General features: G+C 41.9%; 1 protein-coding gene across 1 annotated transcript in view; it reads right to left on the reverse strand.

Moving 5' to 3' along the window:
- Positions 1-26,858, reverse strand: part of rint1 (RAD50 interactor 1) — a 107,187-nt gene that overhangs the window by 61,452 nt on the left and 18,877 nt on the right. The window contains exons 4-9 of the mRNA XM_084552149.1: positions 10,101-10,274; positions 9,858-9,998; positions 9,190-9,379; positions 6,246-6,356; positions 5,756-5,981; positions 4,813-4,950 (exon numbers count right to left, since the gene is read on the reverse strand). Coding sequence (XP_084408275.1) covers positions 4,813-4,950; positions 5,756-5,981; positions 6,246-6,356; positions 9,190-9,379; positions 9,858-9,998; positions 10,101-10,274 — 980 coding nt within the window. The remainder of the gene's footprint in view (positions 1-4,812; positions 4,951-5,755; positions 5,982-6,245; positions 6,357-9,189; positions 9,380-9,857; positions 9,999-10,100; positions 10,275-26,858) is intronic.

Genomic DNA, 26,858 nt, shown 5'->3' on the forward strand with positions numbered 1-26,858 from the left:
GTTGACGAATAAAAACGAGACTAAATGTGGTTTACAAAATAAAAACTATGCTAAAATGTCTCTCCATTTTCGTTGACCAAAACGAGACGAGACGAAATGTTACAACGTCATTTTGTCTTGTTTAGTCGCGTTATTATTATTATTTTGTAGTTTTTCTGTTTCCTGTGTCCAGAGAGCCCGTTTCTCTCGCAGGCGACGTCATTTCCTCAAGCTCCACTCGCGGCATTATTTAGAAGATGCAGCTGCTCCAGTGAGTCTGCGACTCTGCGTGAGTACTGAGTAGCGAGAGAACTGTGAGTAGGCTACTGAGTAGTGTGACAGAGAAAGGGAACGATGGCGGGCCAGCCGGGGGTCTTTGGTAGAAGAAGAAGAGAAGACATTTGGAAAAACTTTAAATACACCGAAGTGGAAAATAAAACCGAATGTCTTGTGGTGAAAGATAGGGAGAAGTGCGGCAAACAGTAAATAAATAGTAAAATAAATATGTTGTAAATTCAAATCAGCGTCTTCCGTGTCTGGAATGGATGTATTCTTGAGTCTATAAGGTAACAATAATATAATAAGAACCTTGTTTGAAATAGGTTTGGCTAAAAGAAAATTTTGGTTTTGTCTATACTACAAGGTAGGCTACTTATACTGTATTGACTGGGTTAAATAGAATTGCATTACTAAAAAGAGACTAAAATACAATTTTCATTGACTAAAACTAGACTAAATGTCATCAGTTTCCGTCGACTAAAACTAGACGAAAATAGTCATGGATAATTCTGACTAAAATAAGACTAAAATGCTCAGACTTTTAGTTGACTGAAACTTGACTAGACTAAAAAGAGTATGAACATGTAAACTAACATGTAAAAACTAAAATGACTAATAAAAACTAAAATGACAGCTTGACACAAAGACTAGACTAAAACTAAAATTAAAACAGGCCGCCAAAAACAACACTAGCCAGAGCCAACCTGAAGGGGGGAATCAGGAAGGCTAAAGATGCATATAAAAAGAGGACACGTGTGGCGAGGAGTCCAGCACATAACCAACCACAGACCCAGCAGCCTGTCAGCTGACAATGGTGGCGCCCCCCTGGGAGAGCAGCTAAACAACTTCTTTGCTCACTTTGAAGTGCCGCCACCAGAGAGAGCCTCACCTCATCCACCAGCCCAGAGCAGCAACGCCCTCAGAGTGGATGAGTATCAGGTGAGGCGCACACTGGGTACGGTGAACCCAAGTACAGCTGTGGGCCCTGACGGCGTCTCCGGACAGGTGCCGAAGGACTGTGCAGCAAAGTTGGCTGGGGTCTTCACCGGCATTTTCAACCAGTCCCTCAGTCAGGCTGTTGTCCCCCCTGCCTTAAGTCCTCCATTATTTTCCCACTCCGTAAGAAGAACACCATCAGCAGTTTTAATGACTACCGTCCGGTGGCATTTACACCTATCATCGCGAGGTGCTTCAAGAAACTGGTCCGGACCCACATCACCTCCAGCCTTCACCCCAGTTTTGACCCTCACTAGTTTGCCTACAGGGTTAACAGGTCCATGGACAACGCCGTAGCCACAGTGCTGCACGGTGCTATGCCCCATCTGGAACAGCAGGGGAGCTACGCACGGCTGCCCTTCGTGGACTTCAGCTCTGCGTTTAATACCATCCTCCCCAAGACTGGTGTCCAAGCTGTCAGAACTCGGAATCTCAGACTTCAGACTCCATCTGCCTCTGGATCAGGGACTTCCTGATTGATTGCTCTCAAGAGGGTGAGAATGGGCCCCCATGTCTCCTCAGCCATCAGCCTCAGCACCGGCTCCCCTCAGGACTGTGTGCTGAGCCCCCTCTACACACAACTGCACCTCCACTCACCCCAGCAATACCATTATAAAGTTTGCTGACAACTCCACCGTGGTGGAGCTCATCACAGGTGGGGATGAGTCTGCATACCGGGACGAAGTGGAGCGGCTAACAGTGTGGTGCACCAAGTACGACCTCATCCTGAACACCACTAAGACGAAGGAGATTTCAGGAGGAGGAAAGTGGCCATTCCGCCACTGTTCATTGGAGGGGATTATGTGGAGAGGGTCTCCAGCTTCCGGTTCCTGGGTGTGGACCTCGAGGACAAGGGGCGTAGCACCAAATTCTGGGCCCTGTACACTCTTAATGGTAGCGGGCCCCTATCCATTCCAGTGCGCGAGCAAAAAAAAAAGGAAGGTGCTTTGAATTTTGGTGCGTTTCATTATGGCGGTCGCATCGGACCACCCTTGGTATAAATACACACACACGTACACGTCCGCATTAACTTTACTCATTCCGCGAATAAATAAGGGACACTCATTGTCAGTGCCGGCCGACCCGGTTGCCTTCACCCATGCTGGCGTGGTGAAAATTTTTAGCCCTTATTTGTGTGTGAAATTATTTTTTAACTATTTGACTCAAACCTGAATTAAATTAGATGCATATTTTTGAGTGATATGAACAATTCAATTCAATTTTAATTCAATATTTATTTATATAGCATCAATAACAATACAAATCGTCTCAAGACACTTTACAAAACCTGGCCTGAAACCCCCAGAGCAAGCCTGAATGCGACGGTGGCAAGGAAAAACTCCCTTTTAACAGGAAGAAACCTTGAGCAGGTACATGTGGAACCTTATGATACAAACTGATGATGTTACATGACAGTCTGAAAATGTAAGAGGAATCATAGGCAGGTTGGAGAATTGTTCATTCAGGTAGGAGTGGATAACTGCAGGATTCCATGAAGACTGGGCAGGCTGATGAGATCACGACAACAGATTAGTATAGTAGTATAGTCAGGGCAGTTGCTAGGAATTCTGGGCCCCCTGAAAGAATATCGGCGTGGGCCCCTCTACCCCATTCATTGCCACTTTTTTTTTTTTACAACTGTGTATTATGTTTTTCTTTGTTTTTCTGTTGATGCCTGGTGCATAATCACTCAACAATGAGTTACAGTACTATTATTTAAATTATTCCCATTTCTCTGATTTGCAACAAGTTACAAAAACAACAACAACAACAAAAAAGCTTAACTAGCTTGCATGGTGCAATATCCCTGTCAGTTTGATCAGAAAGCCCAACGCCAAGCCTTTTTGTTGGCAAATTCACTGATGAGGTCTTTGAAGTCCAACTGTAGGCTTAGCTGACTTTCAGTTGAAAGTCTAGCGAGGCTATTTAGCCTCTCTTGGGTTGTTGTGGATCTGAGATAGCTTTTAACTAGTTTCAGTTTGCTAAATGCCCTTTCTCAACCTGCAACAGTCACAGGTAAAGTGCAGAAGATTCGGATGGCAACACATACTTCAGCAAAAATGCTCTGGAGCTGAAGTTTACAGATGGAATCAGTTATCTACACTAGGAATCGCTGCTCTACAATGAACTGGCGACTTGCCCAGAGTGTAGCCCGCCTCTCAACCCATGATTGACAGCTAACGTAAGCTACAGCCCCTGCACCCCGTCAGGTACGCGTTACAGACAATAAATGAATGAATGAATAAGTGAATGAATAAGTAGGCGCCCTTGGTAGTTTTACTCTCACCATTCTTAGAAAAAAAAAATTTGATGTCCTGGTACCCCTGCTCTGTTGCTCCTAACCCTGGCCTCCCTCTCTTCTGGTGTCCAGATTTGTGTTTTTGTGTGCCATCATCTTGATCTCACTCACTCCCTGCTGGAGTTCGCTCGCACTCAATTCGAACCTGCAGTGTGGACCAAACTATTTTTTAAGAAGGGGCCAAGGGGGTTATTGAAATTATTAAAATTAAAATATTGCGTGACTTTGTGGCTTTATTTTAGTTCGGATTCATTACTATCAATATATATTAGTTAAGCCTATGCATAATAATTTAGTCGTAGAAGCTACTGGGGGCTATGTGTGGGCCCTGATGGGCTGTGGGCCCTTAGAATTGTCATCACCTTTACCCCCTATACGACGGCGCTGCTCACTGCAACATGCTATTGAAGTGGTTGAAGTGCTTTGGTGGTATGCAAACTTTTTTTTTTTCCCCACAGTTTGCACAAAACTCTGCATTTATCAATTCTTCCATTTTTTAAATAAAATTTGGCTTCCATCAGTCCTAGCAACATGGTTTCACCCGATTCCATTTTGGTAGCCATTAGCCGAGCTCTGACGTGTGCATCAGTGTAATCAGTGTACCAGCAAATTGTAAACTGACAAAAGTTCTGTGTTGTTTGGAATGCAAACTGCGATTAAATGCGTTCATTTTTTTTAAGGCGTTTTTAATTAACGCGTTAAATTCCCACCCCTAGATATAATCTGTCCCCAATTAGTTTCAACCCCATTCACACCTTGAGACTGATAATGGGTATATAGCCATTAACGGACACTAGTCATGCCAGCTTCTGGTCGTTAACAGACACAAGTCAAGCAAGTTTCTGATGGGCTAGACCCACACATCCTATTTAAACCTCAACTCCCCATTACCTGGATGACTGACAACCTTCGCAGACTGAGTATTATGCATCTTGCTGTTGGAGTCAGCTTTGTAGGTCGACCACTCATGTTGAGGGTAACAGGGATCTTAAGTGTTGTCCAGTTTTCCATCAATGTTTTGATGAGCAACAACTCTTTTTCTGAGGCCCTCAAAAATCGCTTTTGCCATGCCATCATACACTTCCACAATCATGTGTTGTGAAGATTGAACTGTGACAAATCTCTGATTATTTTTACAAAACAGGGAACTGAATAACACTGTCATGAGTCTCATTACAGTGGTTGGAAACACTTCTAAATAGAAGGACTAAAATTTGTCCTGGAAATGAACGTGTAATCCAAAAGAAAAATAGCCTTACCAGTGATTGCTTGAAGCAGAGTCATGAAAGTCTCAGCACAATCTGGAGCTTTCAGCTCATCAATATCACTGACATCTCTATACTGGGAATTCCAAGCTCCCTCAGTTGATAGCATTGCATCCATCCTCTCGACTGCCACTGTATGTATATGGAGAAATAACAATATTATGCACTTTTACTGATATTGATCAAACATGTTGATGCCATACTGGATGTCTAGACGTGGAAGATTTATTAGGGCCCGAGCAACTAAGTGGCAGGGGCCCAACGGGGCCATGCAACGGGAGTTGCAAGGACCCTATTGTTTTCGCACTTTCCGCCTCTTTGCTTGGGTGTATCAGTGCCTAAACATGCACGAAAAGTCCTGAAAATTTGCAGACGCCTCCGGTGGCCCAAAAAATGTAATCTATAAGGGTGTTGAGCACAGGCGTGGCAAAATGGCTCTGTAGCGCAATTTACGGACCCTCCCCTGAAGCCTGTTGCACTCGCGATATGTAACATCCCAGGACGCACAAATAAGTCAATTAGAGCCATATTCTAAACCCAACAGGAAGTCTGTTATTTTGATGGAACAGTGAAAATTGGACATATTTTGTATTTGGGATTTTAAGTGTTCAGGCTTGATGTCTTATTAGATTGACTTCAAACGCCTACAGATAGAGCCTACAATATTTATTTTATGTGGTTCCTTCAGCTTTAATTTTATGTGGTTCCTTCATTTCAGAGCACCACATTTGGGATATTGTGCTTCCCAGGTTTTTGTGGATATTCAAATGTGCTTAACTGTTTGATCAGTGCAGGTATAAGAGACACAGGCCTACTTTTGACTGAGGGTCAGGGTTAGAACTGTGCCATTTAAAGTGAAAGAATCTATTATCAGTCTAAAAAAATAATAGTTATAGAATATTAGAGTGAAAGACTCAAAGAGTAAAACAAAACTCACTCTTCTTTTCCACCATAAGCCACTTCTGAAGATTTGCATCCTCAAGCAGGAGGTGAAGCAGACCGGGCAGCATTGTAGGGTATGAATGGTTGCTTCGCAGCTCCTTCTCAAATTGTAACACCTCCTCCACCAAATGGCAGAAGAGGACATCATCATACAGCAGCTTAGAAGCGTCGCTGGCCACCTTCTCCTGGACTAGAGATAACAAGCCCCTACACATCTCCACCTACATGCACACAAACGTAGAATAATTACTGTTTACTAATAACTGGTAACAAGAGTTGACAACACATTCTAATAAATACTACGTCAAAAAGGTTTTGAGTTATTCATGAGAACATTGTTTATAAAGAAAAAATGTAGCTTAATGACCAAAATTAAGCAGACTGTAAGTGATCTTTCTTTCAATTCAAAATAGTTTGATCAGAAGGAACTCAAATTGAATTGGAATATCTGTTCGGCTGAAGGAGCCAATTACAGAAAAAAATACCTTGGCATGGATGTCCAGGCCAGCTCGGTCCAGGATGGGTTGGATCTTTTCCTCCAAGAAAGTCGCACTGTTCCCAATCCACATCAAAACCTGTGTGAGGTACCACTCTGGCTGAGAAATACATAGAAAAAGGATGAGTTTGACCTTCTAAAAATTTGCAAAACACAATAGTTTTACTAATGACAATATATCCTCTGTGGGGACAGCTAGTCTTTGTCTGATCAAGCTGTTTGTCCTTATGGAAGCAAAAATATGAAATCCAAAGAACTTAAAAAAAGAACTAGTTCATTAGATGTTTTCTACAAACAGGTTACTGCAAAAGTGTTTATAGTGTTTCCCAGACAGACAGGGGACAGACAGATATTTTCTAGTGGGTTATGGTGTCACACATTTTCATAAAGTCTCTCCTGGAAGACATTTTTAATGGTGCACTTCTAGTTTCAAATGTCAGAGGTGACTCTGACCAGTGATCTGGAGCTGGTTGCACCACCTATAAGCTCCAAATCGGGCTCAGCCATATACAGCCTTGTGATAAAATACGCCCTTTCATAACACTTGGTGCTGCTAGAATGTTTTTACAGTCAATGATCCCGTCACACATTGAATATTGTATTACATGTTGGTCACTGGCAGGTGTAAATACATGCAAAATCATTGAATCAACTCTATAAAAAATATTTAAAGGTCTGTGATAGAAAACCAATGTCATTTCACTTTTGTAACATCTTAAAAAAGCACAACTTACTGCGCCTCGAGAATTTTAAAAATCTTAAATTTGCTTGTTTGATGTACAAGGTGTTACATGGACTTGCCCCACCTCCCATGTCTGACTTTCTCAGCGGTCTGAGGACCAGGGCCTCCTCTAGAGGGGACTGTGGGGTCCCACACAGAAAAACAGCCTTTGGACAGAATGCTCTTTCTGTAAAGACCAGTAAGATCTGGAAAAGTCTTCCACCCTCCATAAGGGAGTGTCCCACATTCCAAACCTTCAAAACTCACCTCAAGCAGTGGTTGAAAGCAAACCAGTCTTGTAACCATTGACTTTTATCTTCTTAGTAATGTAGTGTCTTGTGATGTGCTCTTATTGTGATTTATTGTCCTGTCCTATGTCTTATCATGTTTTTGTTACCTGCCTAGGGACTGCAGATGAAAATTAGCATTGTTATTATAATCCGGCATATTTACGTCTATTGCTGTCTGAATAGATGTTCATTAATATTCACTGTCCCTATAAAATAAATAAATAAAAATAAATATTTGGGGATACAGATGGTGCCAAATTTAGATAAAATTGGTAAAACCAGTTACAAACCTTTAATGGAGAAAATAACAGAATCAAGCAATAGATGGATGGGAATGGCTATTTCTTTGATTGGCAGAATTAACATTATAAAAATGAACATACTTCCTAACACTCTATATCTGTTTCAGAATATCCCCCTGCCTCCACCTGATGATTTCTTTCAGAAACTTAAGAAGTTATTTCTCAGATTTATGTGGAACAATAACCGTATTGGGATTTGAATGTCCCTTTTGCACTTTTCATATACCAAAGGAGGTCTGAAGTGTCCAAACATACTTTGGTACTACTGGGTGGTGCAACTTAGGTCTATGAAATTTTATTTTGCAACAAGAGATATTCCTCAATGGAAAGAAATGGAATCGGAAGGTTTAAGGCTACCTCTACCTTTATACTTAAATTCGGATACATTGTGAAACTTGACTAGACAAACCACTAACCCAATTATTAAAAACATGATTAAGGTGTGGTTTAAAGCAGAAAAGTTATTAAATAACCGGGATCACTGTCACAGTATAACCCTATATGGGGAAGTCAGCATTTCGCACCAGGAATGGCAGACGCTATATTTAGAATATGGGCAATTAAAAGGATTAGAAAAAATTTAAGATTTATATCCATCTAACACAGATCATATGATGACATTTGAAGAGATGAAGCACAAGTATCATACTGACAATAAATATTATTTTAAATACCTTCAACTTAGAAACTTCATTAGAATCGACCAAATTAATGTTCTAACTAAACCCTCAAAATCTGACTTCAATCTGACTGACTGAATCTTGGAGAAAATAATGTCTAAGAATAGTTTCAGAAAAGGTGCTATTTCAGAGATATATAATTTATTACTGTCCAATTAAACTGAGAATTCTAATTATAAACAGAATGCATGGCTAGAAGACTTTGGAAGAGATATATCATAAGAGGACTGGGAATTAGTATGTATGAAAGCCCATTCTCAAACAATCAATACGTGATGAAAATTGTCACAATATTGGTGGTTGATGTGAACGTATATAACTCCTGTTAAGCTAAACAAATATAATAGCAATGTTCCAGATTTATGCACAAAAAGCACTGAGGTGAAGGGGACACTGATTCATTCTGTTTGGCAGTTTAGTAAGATAAAACTTTTCTGGGAGGACGTTAAAAAAGCAATGAAAAAGATTCTTGCAAAAGATATTCCACTAGTTCCTGGGTTTTTTTTATTTTAGAGTTATACCCAGAACACCACAAGTATTCCAAAAGCGAACGAATAATGATAGATTTATGTCTCCTGCTTGCTAAAACATTGATTGCATTGTTTTGGAAGAAGACTAACAGACCAATTATCACATATTGGGTTAGGCAAATGTTTACAATTTTTCCAAGAAAGAGTGACCTATTTATGACGAATGAAGCGGGATATGTTGGGAAAAGTGTGGGGACCTTTCACTGTGTTTGTCAAAAGTATAGACTTACCAGATGATGAAGAGGAAAACTGAATACTACCTGAAGTAAACCTCACAACAAGATCAACTTGTATTTAATTATGGGAAGGCTATGATGAACTTTGTATATCTGTCTGAGAAGATTTTTGTTCACATGTCTCCACTTTGGTTGAGGAGGCAAAAATGTTGTGCGTACGTGTGTGTCAGAGACCTTGCTGAGACAATTGGTCTGCCGATTCCCATAGAAGTGATATTTGAACCTCCTGATGAGTGGAAGCAGCATGATCTGAATGGGCAAACAGAGAGGGGGATCTTGCAAGAGAGGTATGGCTGAAGATGCAGGAATGCTAAAGGGCAGACTTTGAGATGAGGCCAAAGCCCTCTGTGATATAAGGTCATCTCTGCACAGGGAAAATTAAAGAAACAAGTACATGCAGTATTTCACATCCTCCCTCCTCCTCAGCTACAATGGGCACCCACTCGGGACCCATAATATGACATTACTTTTCTACCAAAGCATATTAGCCAATTAATGAACATAGCCCTCAATGGTTGAGACAAAGGCCATGTAAAAGTCACAGTACTTTATGCGCTCTCCATAAAGCAACAACAAATACTTCTTGTGAATCTCAACTCTGGTGAATAAAGTGGGAGAGCAGAACAGATTTGTCAAATTTGTGATATATCACGTATTACATATCTATGTATTCCAGCATGATTGTATAATGACTATTATTGTGCACTAAGCATAGGCACACTGATAGCAATTTGCTGCATGTCATACCCTCTCTCTCACACCCCTAGATTTCCTGTCTTGATTCATTGGTATTATCAAAATAAAAGTATAAAAAGGCTAAAGAAAAGACAAAAGAAGGATACGAAGTCTGCAGGGCAAGCAGCTGTGTGACAATCAGATCCAGCTGGCTGCTGATTTCCTGGCAATTGGTAGTGGCTGCCAGTGACTGAGTGGGAGGTGTAGTGATTGGCCAATGAAGCTGAGTCAATAATTTCTCAAAATCACTAGAAGAAAAAAAAAATAATAATAAATGTGATTTTGCTCATATAATTATGATATTTAGACACAAAGTGACAAAATAACTTGGATGATGGGTGCAGGAATACCTTGCCAGTCGTTCTTTGATGATCTTGTGCCAGAAGCAAAGTGTTTCCCGTAGGAAGTCTTGGAGATAGAAGCATCCAGATTGGGTCAGTCCAAAATCCAGCACTGCCATACTATCTACCGCCCTTATAGCTTCCCAGACACTACTGGTCATCAAACACTGTTGGACTGCAGCACTGCGGACACACAACACTTCCTACATTACAGCTTCTGTAAGCCCAGAGAGGACACAGACAGGTAGGACTCCTTTAAATGTCAAAATATAACATATCCATTTTATTTTTACAAATCCCTCTGGTAATCAGAGAGACAATAATGATTAAAAAAGAAACAATAACGAACCTGCATTGTTTCCATACTTAACTCTGTTGCAAGCACATTTTATGTATGTATGTATTCCTCATTCTCTGTTTTACTTAATGTTATCCATTCTTTAAGAAGGTCTGCATTTTTTTTTTCTAAACCAGGGTTCTATTAAATGTGCCACTGAGTGTTGTGTACATATTATACTGCAATACTGCAAGATGTATTCTTGGAAAAAAATAATTTTAACATTAAAAATTCTAGAGTATATGGTCCATACGCGCACTCACTCCACTGCAAAGCATTTTCCTCTCTAATGTGTGCTCACTGTGCAACAAGCTAGAACCGGGCTATTCAATTGGCGGCCCCCGGGCCGGGTCCAGCTTCTGAGGAATTTTGTACCGGCCCTTACAGTGTCGTGTAGTTATTACATATGGATAGTCTAACACAGCACATGACTATGGCTAACTGTACATTCCCTCGTGCAGTAGGAGATGGTATACACGGACCTATATTTTGAGGGACCGCACATGACCAACATACAGCGCTGACTGTATATACGCCTGGCTCTGACTAAGAAGACAAGACAAAATCTCTCTCTACTTTCAAAAAAAAAAAAAAAAAAAATGAGTTCAGTAGTTGTCCATATGAAGAGGGTTGCCAACCGTCACTTGAAAAACAGAAAAGTTCCGTATTTAGAAACAAAAGTACGCGTCCCGTATTGAGCTGAAATGGGATGCACTTTGTCCCGTATTACCATGAGAATCAAAAATAGCGTGTAAAATGTCAATGGAATGAACAGGGCGCTTTATGTGAAAATTTACGGTAAACTTATTCCCAGGCCGTCTCCTGCTCTGTGACCAATGAGATGACCGCGAGAATCCCGCTCATCTCATTGGTCGAGGTACTGTTGTTTGCGAAGAAGATACCAGAAGACAGCAAAGCAACAACTTTTACTCGCACTTTCTGTTTGAACTTTTCTTATTGCACTAATAGTGCAATAGTAAGAGGAATGTTCTGCTTTCTATTGTTTTATATTAATTTATACAGTTTATAGTTTTAAGTTAAACAGGACAGGTTTCTGTTCATTTTGTTATTTTGTATTAAAAATAAATAGTTGAATAATATTTGTTTTCCATGTGCTCACTCAAAAATATGCATCTAATTCAATTCAGGTTTGAGTCAAATAGTTCAAAAATCATTTCACACACACAAAAAAAACTAAAAGAAATTCACGGACTTCCGGTTTGGAACATGAAACGATAAGACGTGCCGACGAGAAGCTCCGGTCAATTTCTTTTGAATTACCTTCTAAACTCCATATTATCTTACTTTTGTAACGTTTAAAGTTCGGGTAGACTATACTTTAATGTAACATCATGCCTGGCGCAGGGAAACCCAAAGACGAGAAAAAGTCAACTCTCAGTACTAAAGTGGCTAGCATGGCGGCTGCTGCAGCTAACAACGACCTCGCTCAAATATTAGCAGGTGAAATGGAAAAACAGCGTGAACATCTCAGAGAGGATATGGCTTCACTCATTCAGTCGTCTCTGGCGCCTATTCAGTCATCCATCGCTACCTTTAATGAGTTAGTGGACACACTTGGACATCGAGTTACTTCAGTAGAGGCCACTACAGGTGAGAATTTTGAAGCCCTTTGCAAAGCGGAGAAAGCCATAGCTGACCTCCAAACCCTGAATGCTACCTTGGTAAACCGCATCGATGATCTGGAAAACCGTTCCAGGAGAGCAAACCTCCGCATAATAAATGTGCCTGAAGACAGCGAAAGTAAGGGAGATGTGTTAACATTTGTCTCCAATCTACTGGACGAGACGATGGGGAACCAGGTGTTTACAACGCCGCCTGAATTGGATCGAGCGCATCGAGCTCTAACGCAGAAACCTAAAGCAGGCCAACCTCCAAGACCCATCCTCGTTGCTTTCCACAGGTATCAGGACCGAGAGCGAGCTCTACGCTGGGCCAGACAAAACGACGTACTTTACAAGGGGAAGGCGCTGAGATTCTACCCTGACCTTAGTGCTAGTCTTTCCAAGAAACGAGCAGCATTCAAGACCGTCAAGGCGGCTCTTTACCAAAAGGGCATATCTTTCAGGCTACTCTACCCAGCGAGATTACGGGTGACTCATGGCAGTGAGACACTTGTCTTCGATACACCGGCTGAGGCAGAGGCGTTCGTCGCTAAGAAGGTGGAGGTGAGCGCCGACGTTTCTGACGGCGAACATGAAGACTAACACCGCTACCTCATCTTTAAATCGGATAAAGTAGGTGAAGTTTAAACTCTAATCGAACATTGAGCTGCCCTGCCTTGGTGTTTCAAGACTGTTACGTTTGACATTAACATTAACGTTAAGACAGGCAGAGGCTACATTCAAGTTGGTGGCATTTTAATAGCCACAGGACTATTACTATTACCAGTGTAACGTTTTATTTGTATGATGTTGAACTTTGGAGTTTAGTTATGTCATTCATGTTTTGGAGCTCTGAAGAGCAGTTTTGAGAATGACGGCGAATAGGGGGAAGTGTTGTTGTGGAAGGGGGCGATTCCTGCGCGCTGCCTGTTTGGCAGAGAAGGGAGGGGATGTTCTGTTTAAGTTGGGGCTAACGACTGGTTTTTTTTCTTCTCTTTTCTTTTTTGAAACATTATGGATTATTTTGTTTTTACTGGATTTTTCGAAGGTTTTGTTTGAACATAGAGGGATGTATGACACATTTTTCATGTATAAGAATATTAAGCAGCATGCTAGCTATTGTACTGGATCTCATGGGTAACTATGGCTAACTTAAATGATAGGTTTGGGGGGGTAGCAGTCCGATTCATATCCTGGAATGTAAAAGGACTTAACAGTCCAATGAAAAGGTCTAAAATATTCACTCATCTTAAGAATCTTAAAGCTGATATTGTATATCTCCAAGAAACACACTTAAAGAACTCTGAGCAATTACGTTTGAAAAAGCAGTGGGTGGGACAAATTTTTCACTCAAGCTTCAACAGTAAGGCAAGGGGAACTGCTATTTTGATACATAAAAAAATACAATTTACTGCCTCCAATATCATATCTGATTCTCAAGGACGTTATGTAATAGTTTCTGGACAACTTTTTAGCACCCCTGTTGTACTAGTGAATATATATGCCCCCAACTGGGATGATGCAGAATTTGTACATAGACTTGTCTGTAGGCTACCAGATCTGAACCTACATCCTATGATTTTAGGGGGCGATTTTAACTGTGTCATGGACCCTAACCTGGACAGATCTAACCCCAGATCTACCACACTATCTAAAATGGCCAGTAAATTTTCAGATTTCTTTAAGCATGCGGCATGTGTGGATCCATGGCGATTTTTGAATCCTCATAGTAAAGTCTTTTCTTTCTTTTCCAATGTACACCATTCATATTCAAGAATTGATTACTTCTTTATTGATAAGAAATTTTTAGGCTCAGTTGAAAAGGTTGACTATTCTGCTATCGTAGAATCTGACCATGCTCCTGTAGTTTTAAATTTAGCTTTTGCGCATAATTGTAATAGTCGACCTCAATGGCGCTTTAACACTACATTATTATCAGACGAGGTGTTTTGCAATCTGATCTCTGTAGCCATTAGTGATTTTTTAAAAACGAACAGATCAGAAGCCGTGTCCCCATCATTACTTTGGGAGACTCTAAAGGTAGTACTTAGGGGAGAAATAATAGCATACTCTGCACATATCAATAGAGAAAATAAGAGGAAAAAACAAGAATTGATTGATGCAATATTTGATTTGGACTGTAGGTACTCCATGCATCCAAATCCATCACTTTTCAAGGAAAGAATTGCCCTACAGACTGAGTATAATTTGATATCAACTTCACAAACAGAAAAACTTCTACTACGATCACGAGGGGTATTTTATGAGCATGGGGAGAAGGCTGGGAGGCTTCTAGCTCACCAATTAAAATCTAAATCAGCTTCTCAATATATATCTCAGATTAAGGATGATACTGGACAACTTACTACAGATCCTCTAAAAATAAACGATATATTTAAAGAATACTATTTTAACTTGTATACTTCAGAATCATTACAGGATACTTCACTCTTTTTGAGTTTTTTTGATAAAATAGAGGCTCCCACTCTCTCTGCTGGCCAGAAAACACAGCTAGATGAACCCCTGGAACTTAGAGAGGTCTTCTCTGCAATATCAGCCATGCAAAATGGAAAGGCCCCAGGGCCTGATGGGTTTCCCATTGATTTTTATAAAAAATTCTCTACCCAACTGGCTCCTTTGCTATTAGATATGTTTCACCATTCTTTTTCTGAGCGTAGACTACCAAAATCTCTTACAGAGGCATCCATTACACTACTATTGAAACCTGGTAGAGATGCATCTAAATGCGGTTCATATAGACCTGTGTCTTTATTAAATGCTGATGTCAAAATTCTTTCAAAAATATTGGCCATGCGATTAGAGACACCTTTGCCATCTTTAATTTCAGCAGACCAAACAGGTTTTATGAAGGGACGGTACCTATTCTCTAACATTAGACGTCTATTAAATGTCCTATACAGCCCGTCCACTAATGATATCCCAGAGGTAGTTGTTTCATTAGACGCTGAAAAAGCGTTTGACCGCGTCGAATGGGATTATCTTTTCTTTACGCTGGAGCAATTTGGTTTTGGGAAGGCATTCAGGAAATGGATCCAACTTCTCTATTTCTCTCCCCAAGCGTCTGTGGTTACAAATCAATTGCGTTCAGAGAATTTTTCTTTATCAAGGGGCACAAGACAAGGTTGTCCACTTAGTCCACTTTTGTTTACGTTGGCAATTGAACCATTATCCCTCTTTTTGAAATCTACACCGTCAATACAAGGTATAAGGAGATTTGGATTGGAAAATAAGTTATCTCTTTATGCTGATGATATGTTGCTTTATATATCTAACCCACTGGTATGCATTGATGAAATCATTGCATTGTTAAATATTTTTGGACGAATTTCAGGCTACAAACTGAATTTGTCAAAGAGTGAATGTTTTCCAGTAAACAAACTGGCGATCCAACTCCCTGATCATGCATTGCCATTTCATATCTCTAGATCTGGGTTTAAATATTTAGGCATTAATATAACTCCTTCCTTTCAAGAGCTCTTTGATAAAAATTTTACCCCATTGATTTCTAAACTCAAATCTGACCTGCAGAGATGGGATGTCTTGCATCTGACTTTAGCTGGTAGAGTAAATTGTGTTAAAATGAATGTTTTGCCGAGGTTTTTATTTTTATTTCAATGCCTGCCTATTTTCCTGTCAAAGTCATTTTTCTCTCAAATAGATAAATTGGTTTCAAAATTCATATGGAATGGTAAAAATCCTAGGATTTCAAAAGACTTTCTTCAACGTCAAAGAGCAGAGGGTGGATTAGCTCTTCCTAATTTTAGAAGTTATTATTGGGCAGTTAACGTACACAAACTTACATACTGGATGCAATCCCCAAATACGGATTGGTGTGTCTTGGAGGGTGGGTCATGTGTGTCAACTTCCCTACAGGCCTTAACCACATCTAGCCTCCCAGTTAGGATTTCACAATTTACATCTAACCCAGTTGTAATCTCTACTCTGAAAATATGGAGCCAATTTAGGAAACATACTGACACAAGAAAAACACTCTTACTTCAGAGTCCACTATGTAATAATCATGCCTTTTTGCCAGCTAAATTAGATCAGACCTTTGCTGTGTGGAATAGGAAAGGGATCCTAAAATTTAGTGACCTCTATATAAATGGTATTTTTGGAAGCTTTAGTGACCTACGTTCTAAATACGATCTTCAGCAGAATGACCTTTTCCGTTATTTCCAGTCTCGCCAATTTGCCAAAAGCCATAGTCCACAATTTCCATCTCTCCCAAGTAAATCCCTTGTGGATTCACTTTTGGAAATTCCTTTTTGGGTGCAGGGGTTTACATCACATTCATACTCATTAATTCTGTCTATGAATAATGATAAATTAGAGAAAATTAAGGCTAAATGGGAAAAAGAACTAGGGATTGAAATGTCTGAAGAAATTTGGACTGAAGCCTTACAAAGGGTAAATAACAGCACCTCCTGTGCGAGATTGGGTCTCATTCAGTTCAAGGTAGTACACCGGTTGCACTGGAGTAGAGCTAAAGTGTCTTCATTCTATCCTGAGGTGGATGGCAGATGTGTTAGATGTAAAACAGATATAGCGGATTTATCTCATATGTTCTGGACATGCCATATGCTGGCAAATTTCTGGTCAACAATTTTTGAGGTTCTGTCTAATGTTCTTGGGGTGACTATACAACCTTGTGCTGAGATTGCTATATTTGGTGTACCAGATACAGAAATGAACCTGACAAAAAAACAACTCAATGTCATAGCTTTTGTATCTCTGTTAGCACGTAGAAGAATTTTATTACTCTGGAAATCAAGCATCCCACCTACTGCGGCACAATGGTTACAGGATGTAATGCTTTTTCTACATTTGGAAAAAATTTAATTTACTTTAAGAGGCTCTACCAAATTTTTTTCAGTTTGGGAGCCTTTATTGTCATACTTTGATGGCCTTCAAGAACTGCCCAGTTAACAGGATTATTCATGATCCAAGGAGAGGGCTCACCCCCCAACACAACATAGAAAACCCAACAGTCCATTAAACCATGTTATGCTTGACACTTCAAGGGTCATACTGTCCACATCTCTTTTCTTTTTTTTCTTTTTTTTTTTTCATGTATATGTTTTATTTTAATTCATAATGTAATTTGAATTTGTTTTATTGAGAAATTGTATGTGCTACATTTTGGGTTATCCTTTTTCAGTAAGTCCAGTCAGGGAGGGAGGGTGAAGGGTTGTTTATATGTTAAGAAAATACAATTGTAACTGCATTCCTATGTCCTTTTTTTATTTCTATTTGTCAATAAAAAGAAGTTTAAAAAAAAAAAAAAAAAGAAATTCACCACGGGTGAAGGCAATCGGGTTGACTGGCCCTGCCAATAAGGTGTCCCTTATTTATTTTTCATGGAGTTGGCAACCCTTTGTGCATATGCTGTTCTGCAATTACAAAATAGAATACATTGACTCCTTCAGTATGTTGTTGTAATTTCTTTATTTGTTACTGTGATTATTTTTATTCTCTGGCCCCTTAGTTTGCCTCAGTTTCATGAGCTGGCCCCAATTCCCAATTAATTGAATTGCCCTGAGCTAGAAGAACTACAGCTACGGGTGGGGAAAAACAGAGAGCTTTGAATATCTTCACCGAGACCTGGCTGAGTGGATTAATACAGAACTCCGCGCTGCACCTGGAAGGATTCCAACTCTTCAGAGCGGATCGCCACACAGAGCTCTCCGGCAAGATGAAAGGTGGAGGTCTATGTTTTTACATTAACTGTAGCTGGTGTACGGACGTGACAGTGATCCAGTAGTACTGTTCCCTGGACTTGGAATCATTTTTCATGAACTGCAAACCCTTTTACTCCCCCTGTGAGTTTTCTTCATTCATTCTGGTCGGTGTTTACATTCCGCCGGCAGCTAACACACACGCTGGCCGACCAGATTCTACACGTGGAGAAAACTAACCCAGACTCCTTAGTTACTGTCCTCTGTGACTTTAACAAAGGAAATCTCTCCCACGATCGCCCCAAATGTAAACAATTTATCAGCTGTCCCACCAGGGAACATAGAACTTTGGACCACTGCTACACCACAGTCAAAGATGCCTTTGACGCTGTCCCCCGTGCTCCACTGGGAGAATCACACCACGTCATGAACCACCTGATTCCAGCTTATAGGCAGAAACTTAAACTCTGTAAACCTGCTGTGAGGACATCTAAGACTAGTGAAGCTGGTCTTAGCTGTGACTGGGACACTTTCAAGGCGGCAACAACAGTTTGAATGAGTACACAGAAGCAGTGACATCATACATCAGCTTCTGTGAGGACTGCTGTATTCCAACACGCACCAAGGTGAGTTATTCATTCATTCATTCATCTTCTGTAACCGCTTATTCCTGTTAAGGCTCGCGGGGTCTGCTGGAGCTTGTCCCAGCTGTCATCGGGCGAGAGGCGGGGTACACCCTGGACAGGTTGCCAGTCTATTGCAGGGCTAACACAGAGAGACAGACAACTATTCACACCCACATTCACACTTGCGGCCAATTTAGAATCACCAGTTAACCAAACGAGCATGTCTTTGAACAGTGGGAGGAAGCCAGAGTACCTGGAGTACCACACATGCAAACTCCACACAGAAAGGCTCAGTCGGCCCATGGATTCGAACCCGGGACCTTCTCGCTGTGAGGCATCAGTGTTAACCACCTCGCCACTGTGCCGCCCAGGGTGAGTTATAACAGTGACAAACCCTGGTTCACAGCCAAACTTAGGTACCTCAGGTTGGAGAAGGAGAAGGCATTCAGGAGTGGAGACGGAGAGAAATTCAAAGAGTCAAAGTACAAGTTTAGCAAAGCAGTGAGGGAAGCTAAACAACAGTACTCGAGCTCTGTCTGGAGGGGCTTCAAGAACATCACAACTACAAGCTCAAACCCCCCACTCTGTGAACAACTCACGCCTGGCCAACAACCTGAATGAATACTTCTGCCGCTTTGAAAGACAATAGGACAGTATGACGACCACTAGGGCTGAACGATTAATTGCATTTGCGATAATATTGCAATTTGATAAAACACGATTTTCTAACCGCAACTTGCGCGATTACAAGGTGGTCACGTGACACAAGCCACGCAGATGATCACCTTCTGACCTGGACAATGTCTCTGAGCGGCGCGCACACCCGCAACGGTCTGCTTGTTTACCTGTAATTTGTTACTGCTAGTTTTTTGCAACATGGCTGAATATCTGTCCGACTCTGAGGTTGTGCACGAACCTTAGCAGTAGCAAATTACTGGTAAACAAGCCGACCGGGTGCGTGCGCCGGTCAGAGGTCAGAAGACATGATGTTAACACGTAACTCCGGACTCAACGGGGAATAACACTTGCGTATCATAACAAAGTATTGGCGGAATGAACAAGTTTCGCTACAGATAATGCATTATTTAGAGGCTGCGATTCGATGCCCTGACCACTCCCGCTATATGGATATACACTGATCTAATTATCTCCTGAACAAGTGCAACTGAAACAAAAGTGATATTGGTGAGTAAACAATGATATTTTATGCTAGAAATAAGGTCCAGGTTGTAAAAAACAGTAGTTTCCCTTTAAATGCACAGTGGCAAAGCCACAGATGTTTCTGTAATGAGCAGTTAAATAAAAATGTCATTTATTTCAGGTCATACATCTTTATATTTAATTCTAACAAATAGGCCCAGCCTATGGGAAAGAACATTTTACACTAAATGTATCTAATGTTGTGTTGTTCATATTTAAATCATTCATTATGTTTTGTTGGGAAAAAAAGAGGATAAAAAACAGCCAAGGCAAATAAATAAATACATTGACAGTGATCATCGTTACTCTGTATCGAACATAAGATTGTTTGTAGACAAAACAACGGTGCAACCCACTGATCGCCACTGAGATGTCACAGTCTTATCCACTTCCTATCTTTCCCTTCCCGGTTGTTGCCGACATGTCACTTAAATGTATTTTTTTTATTTTTTTTTTTATATTATTTAAATACAACTCGATGAATAAAGATACACTTGATAAACTTCATCAACTGCGGAGAGGGCGACAGTCATTGCCAGTGAGGTGTCACAAGTAGTCACAGGGTATCAGTGCTGCTGGAAGGATCTAGCTCTCAAGAAGTCACAGGGTGTCGGTGTACACCACAGAGCGCCATGAGGTGTCAGTGTGCGCCAGCAGGAGCCAAAAGTAGTCACAGAGAGCCGGAAGTAGTCGTAAAGTAGTCATAGATCCAAGATGGCGCCAGACATGCCGGCAGCTAGTTACAGTAGCTCTGAGAGTTTTGCCGTGTTTTTGTGTATTTTCGTGCTGTCTCGTGTCATTTTTGTCGCCAACCTCAGTCGGACTTTAAATCCAATGGATGTACACCTGGCGAGGTTTGGAATATGTGTATTTTTAATTGCAAACACCAAGGATGCATACAGCTCCTCCCCCCTCCCCCCACTGGGTCGTTTTGACCACAACCTGGTTCATCTGTAGCCTGGCTCCGCCTGCCTACGTACTTCCGCTCATTTGCATTCCCTACAGTACTCCGTCTGGAATAGCTTGATCCGCTAACGTTTACTCCGGCCAACTGGTTGGCGAACCAATCAGCGAACAGAGGGCGGGTCTGAGAGCGATTAAGTTTCAGTTGCGCGCCGAGTTTGAAATGTTTACACGAACGGAGACGGCTATACTCAAAGCCATTCGCTCCGTTGTGGATATGCTTCCTGGCATTACAGCACTTTTATTCCAATTTCGCGTCCTTAATTGCAATGGGGGATGGTAGAGTAGCGATTTGTTTACTTGTTGCGTTCTTGAAAGCGGAAGTACGAGGCAGCAGAGCCTGAAGGCTCCGGCGCATAACATACGTCATTACCAAACGTTAGTGATTGGTTAAAGGAACTCCAATGATTTTAAACCTCAAACTGTGCCCTCCCACCAGGAAATAAACGTTTGCCATGGATCATGGATCTGGTATCCAGGCTAGTTCATCTGCTCCCTGCCTACATACCTATGGTAAACAAACAACCACCCACCAAAAGGTATGTGAGGAGATGGACTGAGGAGGCCAGTATGGCGCTGAGGGACTGTTTTGACACCACAGACTGGGATGTGCTCTGCAGGCCACATGGGGAAGACACTGACAGTCTGACAACCTGCACTGACTACATAAATTTCTGCGTGGAGAACACTGTACCTACGAAGAAGGTATGGTGCTTCTCCAACAACAAACCCTGGGTGACCCCGGAATTAAAAACCCTGCTGAAGGAGAAAAAGAGGGTTTTTAAAACTGGGAACAAAGAGGAGCTGAAGAGGGTGCAGAAGGAGCTTAAGAGAGAGATAAGGAGGGGCAAGGACAGCTACAGAAGGAAGCTGGAGGAGCGCCTGCAGGGTAACAACACCAGAGAGGTCTGGAGAGACCTGAAAACCATCTCTGGACACGGGAAGGACAGTGGATGGGGCCCAGAAGCGGGAGACCGTGAATGGGCCAATGAACTAAACCTGTTCTTCAATAGGTTTGACTGTGTCCCTGCCTCCTCCCTCACCCTCCACAGCCCAGACCAAACGGCACCCATTAACCACCCCCTATCCCCAACCCCCCACAACATCTCCGTCAGCAACATCGCCACCCCCGAGAGCATCTCTGGAAGGTCACCAGCAACACACCTCCTCCCACTACACTCTGCTGGGGTGAGCCTTTCACCTCAACCCCCACCTAACACTACAGGGGCTTCTTCACACCACCCCTCCAACTTCTCCATAACAACAGACCAGGTGAGGAGGGAGCTCAGGAGGATCAAACCAAGGAAGGCTACTGGCACTGATGGCATCAGCTCCAGACTCCTCAAGGACTGTGCAGATCAACTCTGTGGGATTTTTCTGCACATCTTCAACTTGAGCATCAGTCTGGAGAGAGTTCCGCTCCTGTGGAAAACATCCTGCGTGGTTCCAGTTCCCAAGACTGCGCGTCCCAGTGAGCCGAACCACTTCAGGCCAGTAGTCCTGACCTCTCAACTGATGAAGACCATGGAGAGGATCATCCTGGGCCACCTCCGTCATCTGGTGAACGACAACATGGACCCGCTGCAGTTTGCCTATCGTCCAGGCATAGGTGTGGAAGATGCTGTTATCTACCTGCTGCACAGATGTTTTTCCCACCTAGAGAACACCGGTAGCACTGTGAGAGTCATGTTCTTCGACTTCTTCAGTGCTTTCAACACCATCCAACCATCACTGCTCAGGGGGAAGCTGGAGGGAGCTGGAGTTAACAGTAGCCTGGCTTCATGGACCACCGATTAACTCTCCAACAGGCCGCAGTATGTGAGGCTTCACGACTGTGTGTCTGATGTGGTAGTCTGCAGCACGGGGGCGCCGCAGGGTACTGTGCTCTCTCCCTTCCTCTTCACCCTGTATACATCGGACTTCAGACACAACACTGACAGCTGCCACCTCCAGAAATTCTCTGATGATACAGCCATTGTCGAGCGTGTGTCTCAGGGAAACGATCTGGAGTACCTGGAGGTCATCACCAACTTTGTGGACTGGTGTGCTCTGAACCACCTGCACATCAACGCCAGCAAGACAAAGGAGGTGGTGATTGACTTTAGCAGGAAACCACTGCTGACTGCACCGGTGAACATCCAGGGCTTGGACATCGAGGTCGTGGAGGATTACAAGTACCTGGGTGTTCACCTCAACAATAAACTGGACTGGACACATAACACAAACGCCCTGTACAAGAAGGGCCAAAGACGTCTCCACCTGCTTAGACAACTGAGGTCCTTTGGAGTGTGCAGGACACTGCTCAGGACTTTCTACGACTCTGTGGTGGCTTCTGCCATCCTGTATGCAGTGGTCTGCTGGAGCAGTGGAAGCTCAGAGAGGGACAAGAAGAGACTGAACGAGCTGGTCAGACGGGCCGGCTCTGTCCTGGACTGCTCTCTGGACTCCATCGAGGAGGTGGGTGAGAGGAGGATGTTAGCCAAGATGACATCAATCATGGACAACCCCTCTCACCCACTGCATCAGACTGTTTCAGACCTCAGCAGCTCCTTCAGCAGCAGACTGCTGCATCCACGCTGCAAGAAAGAACGCTACCGCAGGTCATTCATTCCAGCTGCCATCAGGCTGTACACCACCAGCCTGAGTCAATAATAACTATCTTTTTTCACAAATAAATCTGCCTTTTTGCACAAACCACTACCTCACCAACTTATAGTTTTTCCTAAAGTTTTAGCAATCTATTTATTTGTAAATTTTTTATTCCACCACCACAGTGTATATACAGAATGTCTTTATATTTGTTGTTATTTTTTTGTATATATTTTTCCAATCAGTACTTGTGTTTTATATTCCCCTGGTAATTTTTAAGTCGTCACTGTTTTGTATATATTTTTGACAAATTCTGTGCTACTGTGACAAGTTAATTTCCCATACGTGGGATCAATAAACACTTATCTTATCTTAAAGGAGTCACAGAGTCACAGGGCACCAGCGCCACTGGAAGGATCCAGCTAGGGCTGCAACTAACGATTATTTTAATAATCGATTAATCTGTCGATTATTTTTTCGATTAATCGATGAATCGGACAAAAAAAAACATTAATTTCCAACCCTTTATTCAAAAACAGAACTCACAGAGCAGAAAGTGCATAAACAGGTTGCTCCTTGAACATCTCTGAGCTGTTAAAGTAATCATTTAAAAAATGATTCATTCAATCATTTAAAAAAAAAATCGGTAGAGTCTGCAGTTCGCCTCATAAGGATTGTTCAGCATGTTTCAGCTAATCAACGAAATCTCTTCATTCAAGCTGTAACAGCCAGAGTATTACATGGAGCAGTACCAGTTTACGCCACACGGCGGCGCCTCCTTTGTTTTCATCGCTTAGTTCAGCAGGTGACACTCTTGTTGCATCCGTCTCTTTTTTTTTGACTTCCACCATCTCCGTTATGTGGACGCTGGTAAAGGCTACAATCCACGAACGTTTTATTATCGGTTATTATAGTGTTCTTTAATATGCCGTTAGACCTGGCTTTATATGGTTCTGTTTAATAAATCTATTGTGCTGAAATCCCTACACTTCGTCTCCTGCCTGCTACTTCATGTTGAAGCATACTACTAGCAAACGTGGCTAAGCTTCTCTCCAACTTCACGTTACAAAGCCAGCACTCATTAAACTTACATCTTGCCATTTCCCAAGTTGAAAACGAGGTTCATGTGACAGGAGAAGTCTCGAATCCAAAAGGCATAAATACATATCGCTAACAAACGCTACGTGACAAAAAAAAAATCTCCCCGCTTCGCCTGCGCCATACGACCTACCATACCCGGTGCAGCAACACATTACAAACCAGGCTGAACACTGGACTCCACTTCCAGGTCTCATTTGTAGTTTAATTTCGGCGTACTGCACCTTGGATGACTTAGGTTGTACTGATTTCTCCGCCTCCGCCATGTTTCAAAACAACGTTAGGGTCTCTCCGATGGTCTTTCCTCTAAGTCAGCTCCGCGCTCTACTCAACTTTTTTTTTTTTTTTTTTAATACAAAAAACATCTCCGTGGCATAATAATCGTGCGACACAACGAATCGATAATGAAATTCGTTGCCAACTCTTTTAATAATCGAATTTTATCGATTTTATCGATTCGTTGTTGCAGCCCTAGATCCAGCCCTTGCTGGACTCTGGTAAAAACAAGAAGGGAGGTGTCTGCACTATAGTGAACAACAAAACAATATTGTGGGGGTACTCCCCTGATCATGAGCACCACCTAACAATCTCATGCAGACCGTTTTATTTGCCCAGGGAATTTTTACAGTTGAAACCAGATGTTTACATACACTGTGTTAAAAGACACATAAACCTTTTTTCCTCACTTTCTTGAAGTTAAATCAGACTAAACCTCTCCTGTTTTAGGTCAGTTAGGATTACTAAAGGATTACGAAATGTGCAAATCAACCCCAAAACAAAAGCTAAAGATCTTGTCAAGATGATGGCTGAAGCTTGTAAGAGAGTGTCATTATCCACAGAGAAACGAGTCCTGTACTGACATGGACTGAAAGGCCACTCAGCGAGGAAGAAGCCATTACTCCAAAAGCAACATAAAAAAGCCAGATTACAGTTTGCAAATACAAACAGGGACAAAGACCTTAATTTTTGGAGACATGTCCTGTGATCTGATGAAACTGTTTGGCCATAATGACCATCGTTACATTTTGAGGAAAAAGGGGGGAGCTTGTAAGCCTGAGAACACCAACCCAACTGTGAAGTATGGGGGTGGTAGCATCATGTTGTGGGGCTGTTTTGCCACAGGAGGGACTGGTGCACTTCATAAAATAGACAGCATCATGAGGAAAGAACAATATGTGGAAATATTGAAGCAACATCTCAAGACATCAGCCAGGAAGTTAAAGCTTGGGCGCAAATGGATCTTCCAAATGGACAATGACCCTAAGCATACTGCCATTGTTGTTACAAAGTGGCTTAAGGACAACAAAATCAATGTTTTGGAGTGGCCATCACAAAGTCCCGATCTCAATCCCATAGAAAATCTGTGGGCAGATCTGAAAAGTTCTGTCAGGAGGAATGAACCAGAATTCCAGCAGACTATTGCGAGAAGCTTGTGGAAGGATACCCAAAGCGTGTGACCCAAGTCATACAGTTTAAAGGCAATACTAAGGAAATGTATGTAAACTTCTGACTTTGAAGAAAGTAATGAATAATTCTCTAAGAAATTCTCTCTCTCATTTTTGCAAATAGAAATAATTTTGGTAATCCTAACTGACCTAAAACAGGAGAGGTTTAGTCTGATTTAACTTCAGACAGTGAGGAAAAAAATGTTTATATGTCTTTTAACACAGTGTATGTAAACATCTGGTTTCAACTGTATACACCTATAAGCAGACACTACGCAGGCACACAGAGCTGTACAGGCTTATCGAACATCATGCAACTTTGCAACCAGAGGCTGCTTTTATCATGGCTGACGACTTCAACGAAGCCAACCTGAGGAGAGTACTGCTGAAATACCATCAACACGTGGAATTTCCAACCCGTGGTGATAACATCCTGGACCATGTTTACACTCCTTTCAGACAGGCCTACAAAGCCTGCCCCTGCCCTCTGCAAATTAGATCACTCTGCAGTCCTGCTGCTACCACTGGCAGAGACTAAAACATGAGCAGCCTGTGATGCGAACAATGCAGCAATGGACAGACCAATAAGATGCAGTCCTGCTTCAGCTCCATGGACTGGGACGTGTTTTGAGCTGCTTCCGGCAACAACATCAGCGAGTACAAGGAGCAAGTAATGGGATACATCAGTAAATGTATCAATGATGATGTGCCGCAAGTGACCACACGGACATATCCCAACCAGAAGCCGTGGATTAACGGAGGGGTCTGCTCAGTGCTCAGAGCATGGAAAGCAGTTTTTCACACCGGTAACCCCAGTGAGTTAAGGAAAGCCTAGTATGACCTCAGAAAGTCTATAAATCTGCTAAAAGACAATACAGGGACAAAAAAGAGGCATGTTACAGTGGCTCTAACAGCAGACACATGTGCCTATCTACCTGAAGGAAGTAGCAGTGGAGAGAGTTAACTGCTTCAGGTCCCTGGGGATCAACATCAGCGAGGATCTCAGATGGTCATGCCACAAGGGCAACGTCATCGGGCAACGCACATGAACCAGCAGGTTCAGTTACAGTTTTTACCCACAAGCCATCAGCCTACTGAACCGGTAAATTGGCACATATACATATCTTTTTTTTTCTTCTATCTTTTTCATCTTTTTTTATTCTGTTCCATTTTATTTATTATATTTTG

This window comes from Chelon labrosus (genome assembly GCF_963514085.1).
Source record: "Chelon labrosus genome assembly, chromosome: 9".
Lineage (NCBI taxonomy): Eukaryota > Metazoa > Chordata > Actinopteri > Mugiliformes > Mugilidae > Chelon > Chelon labrosus.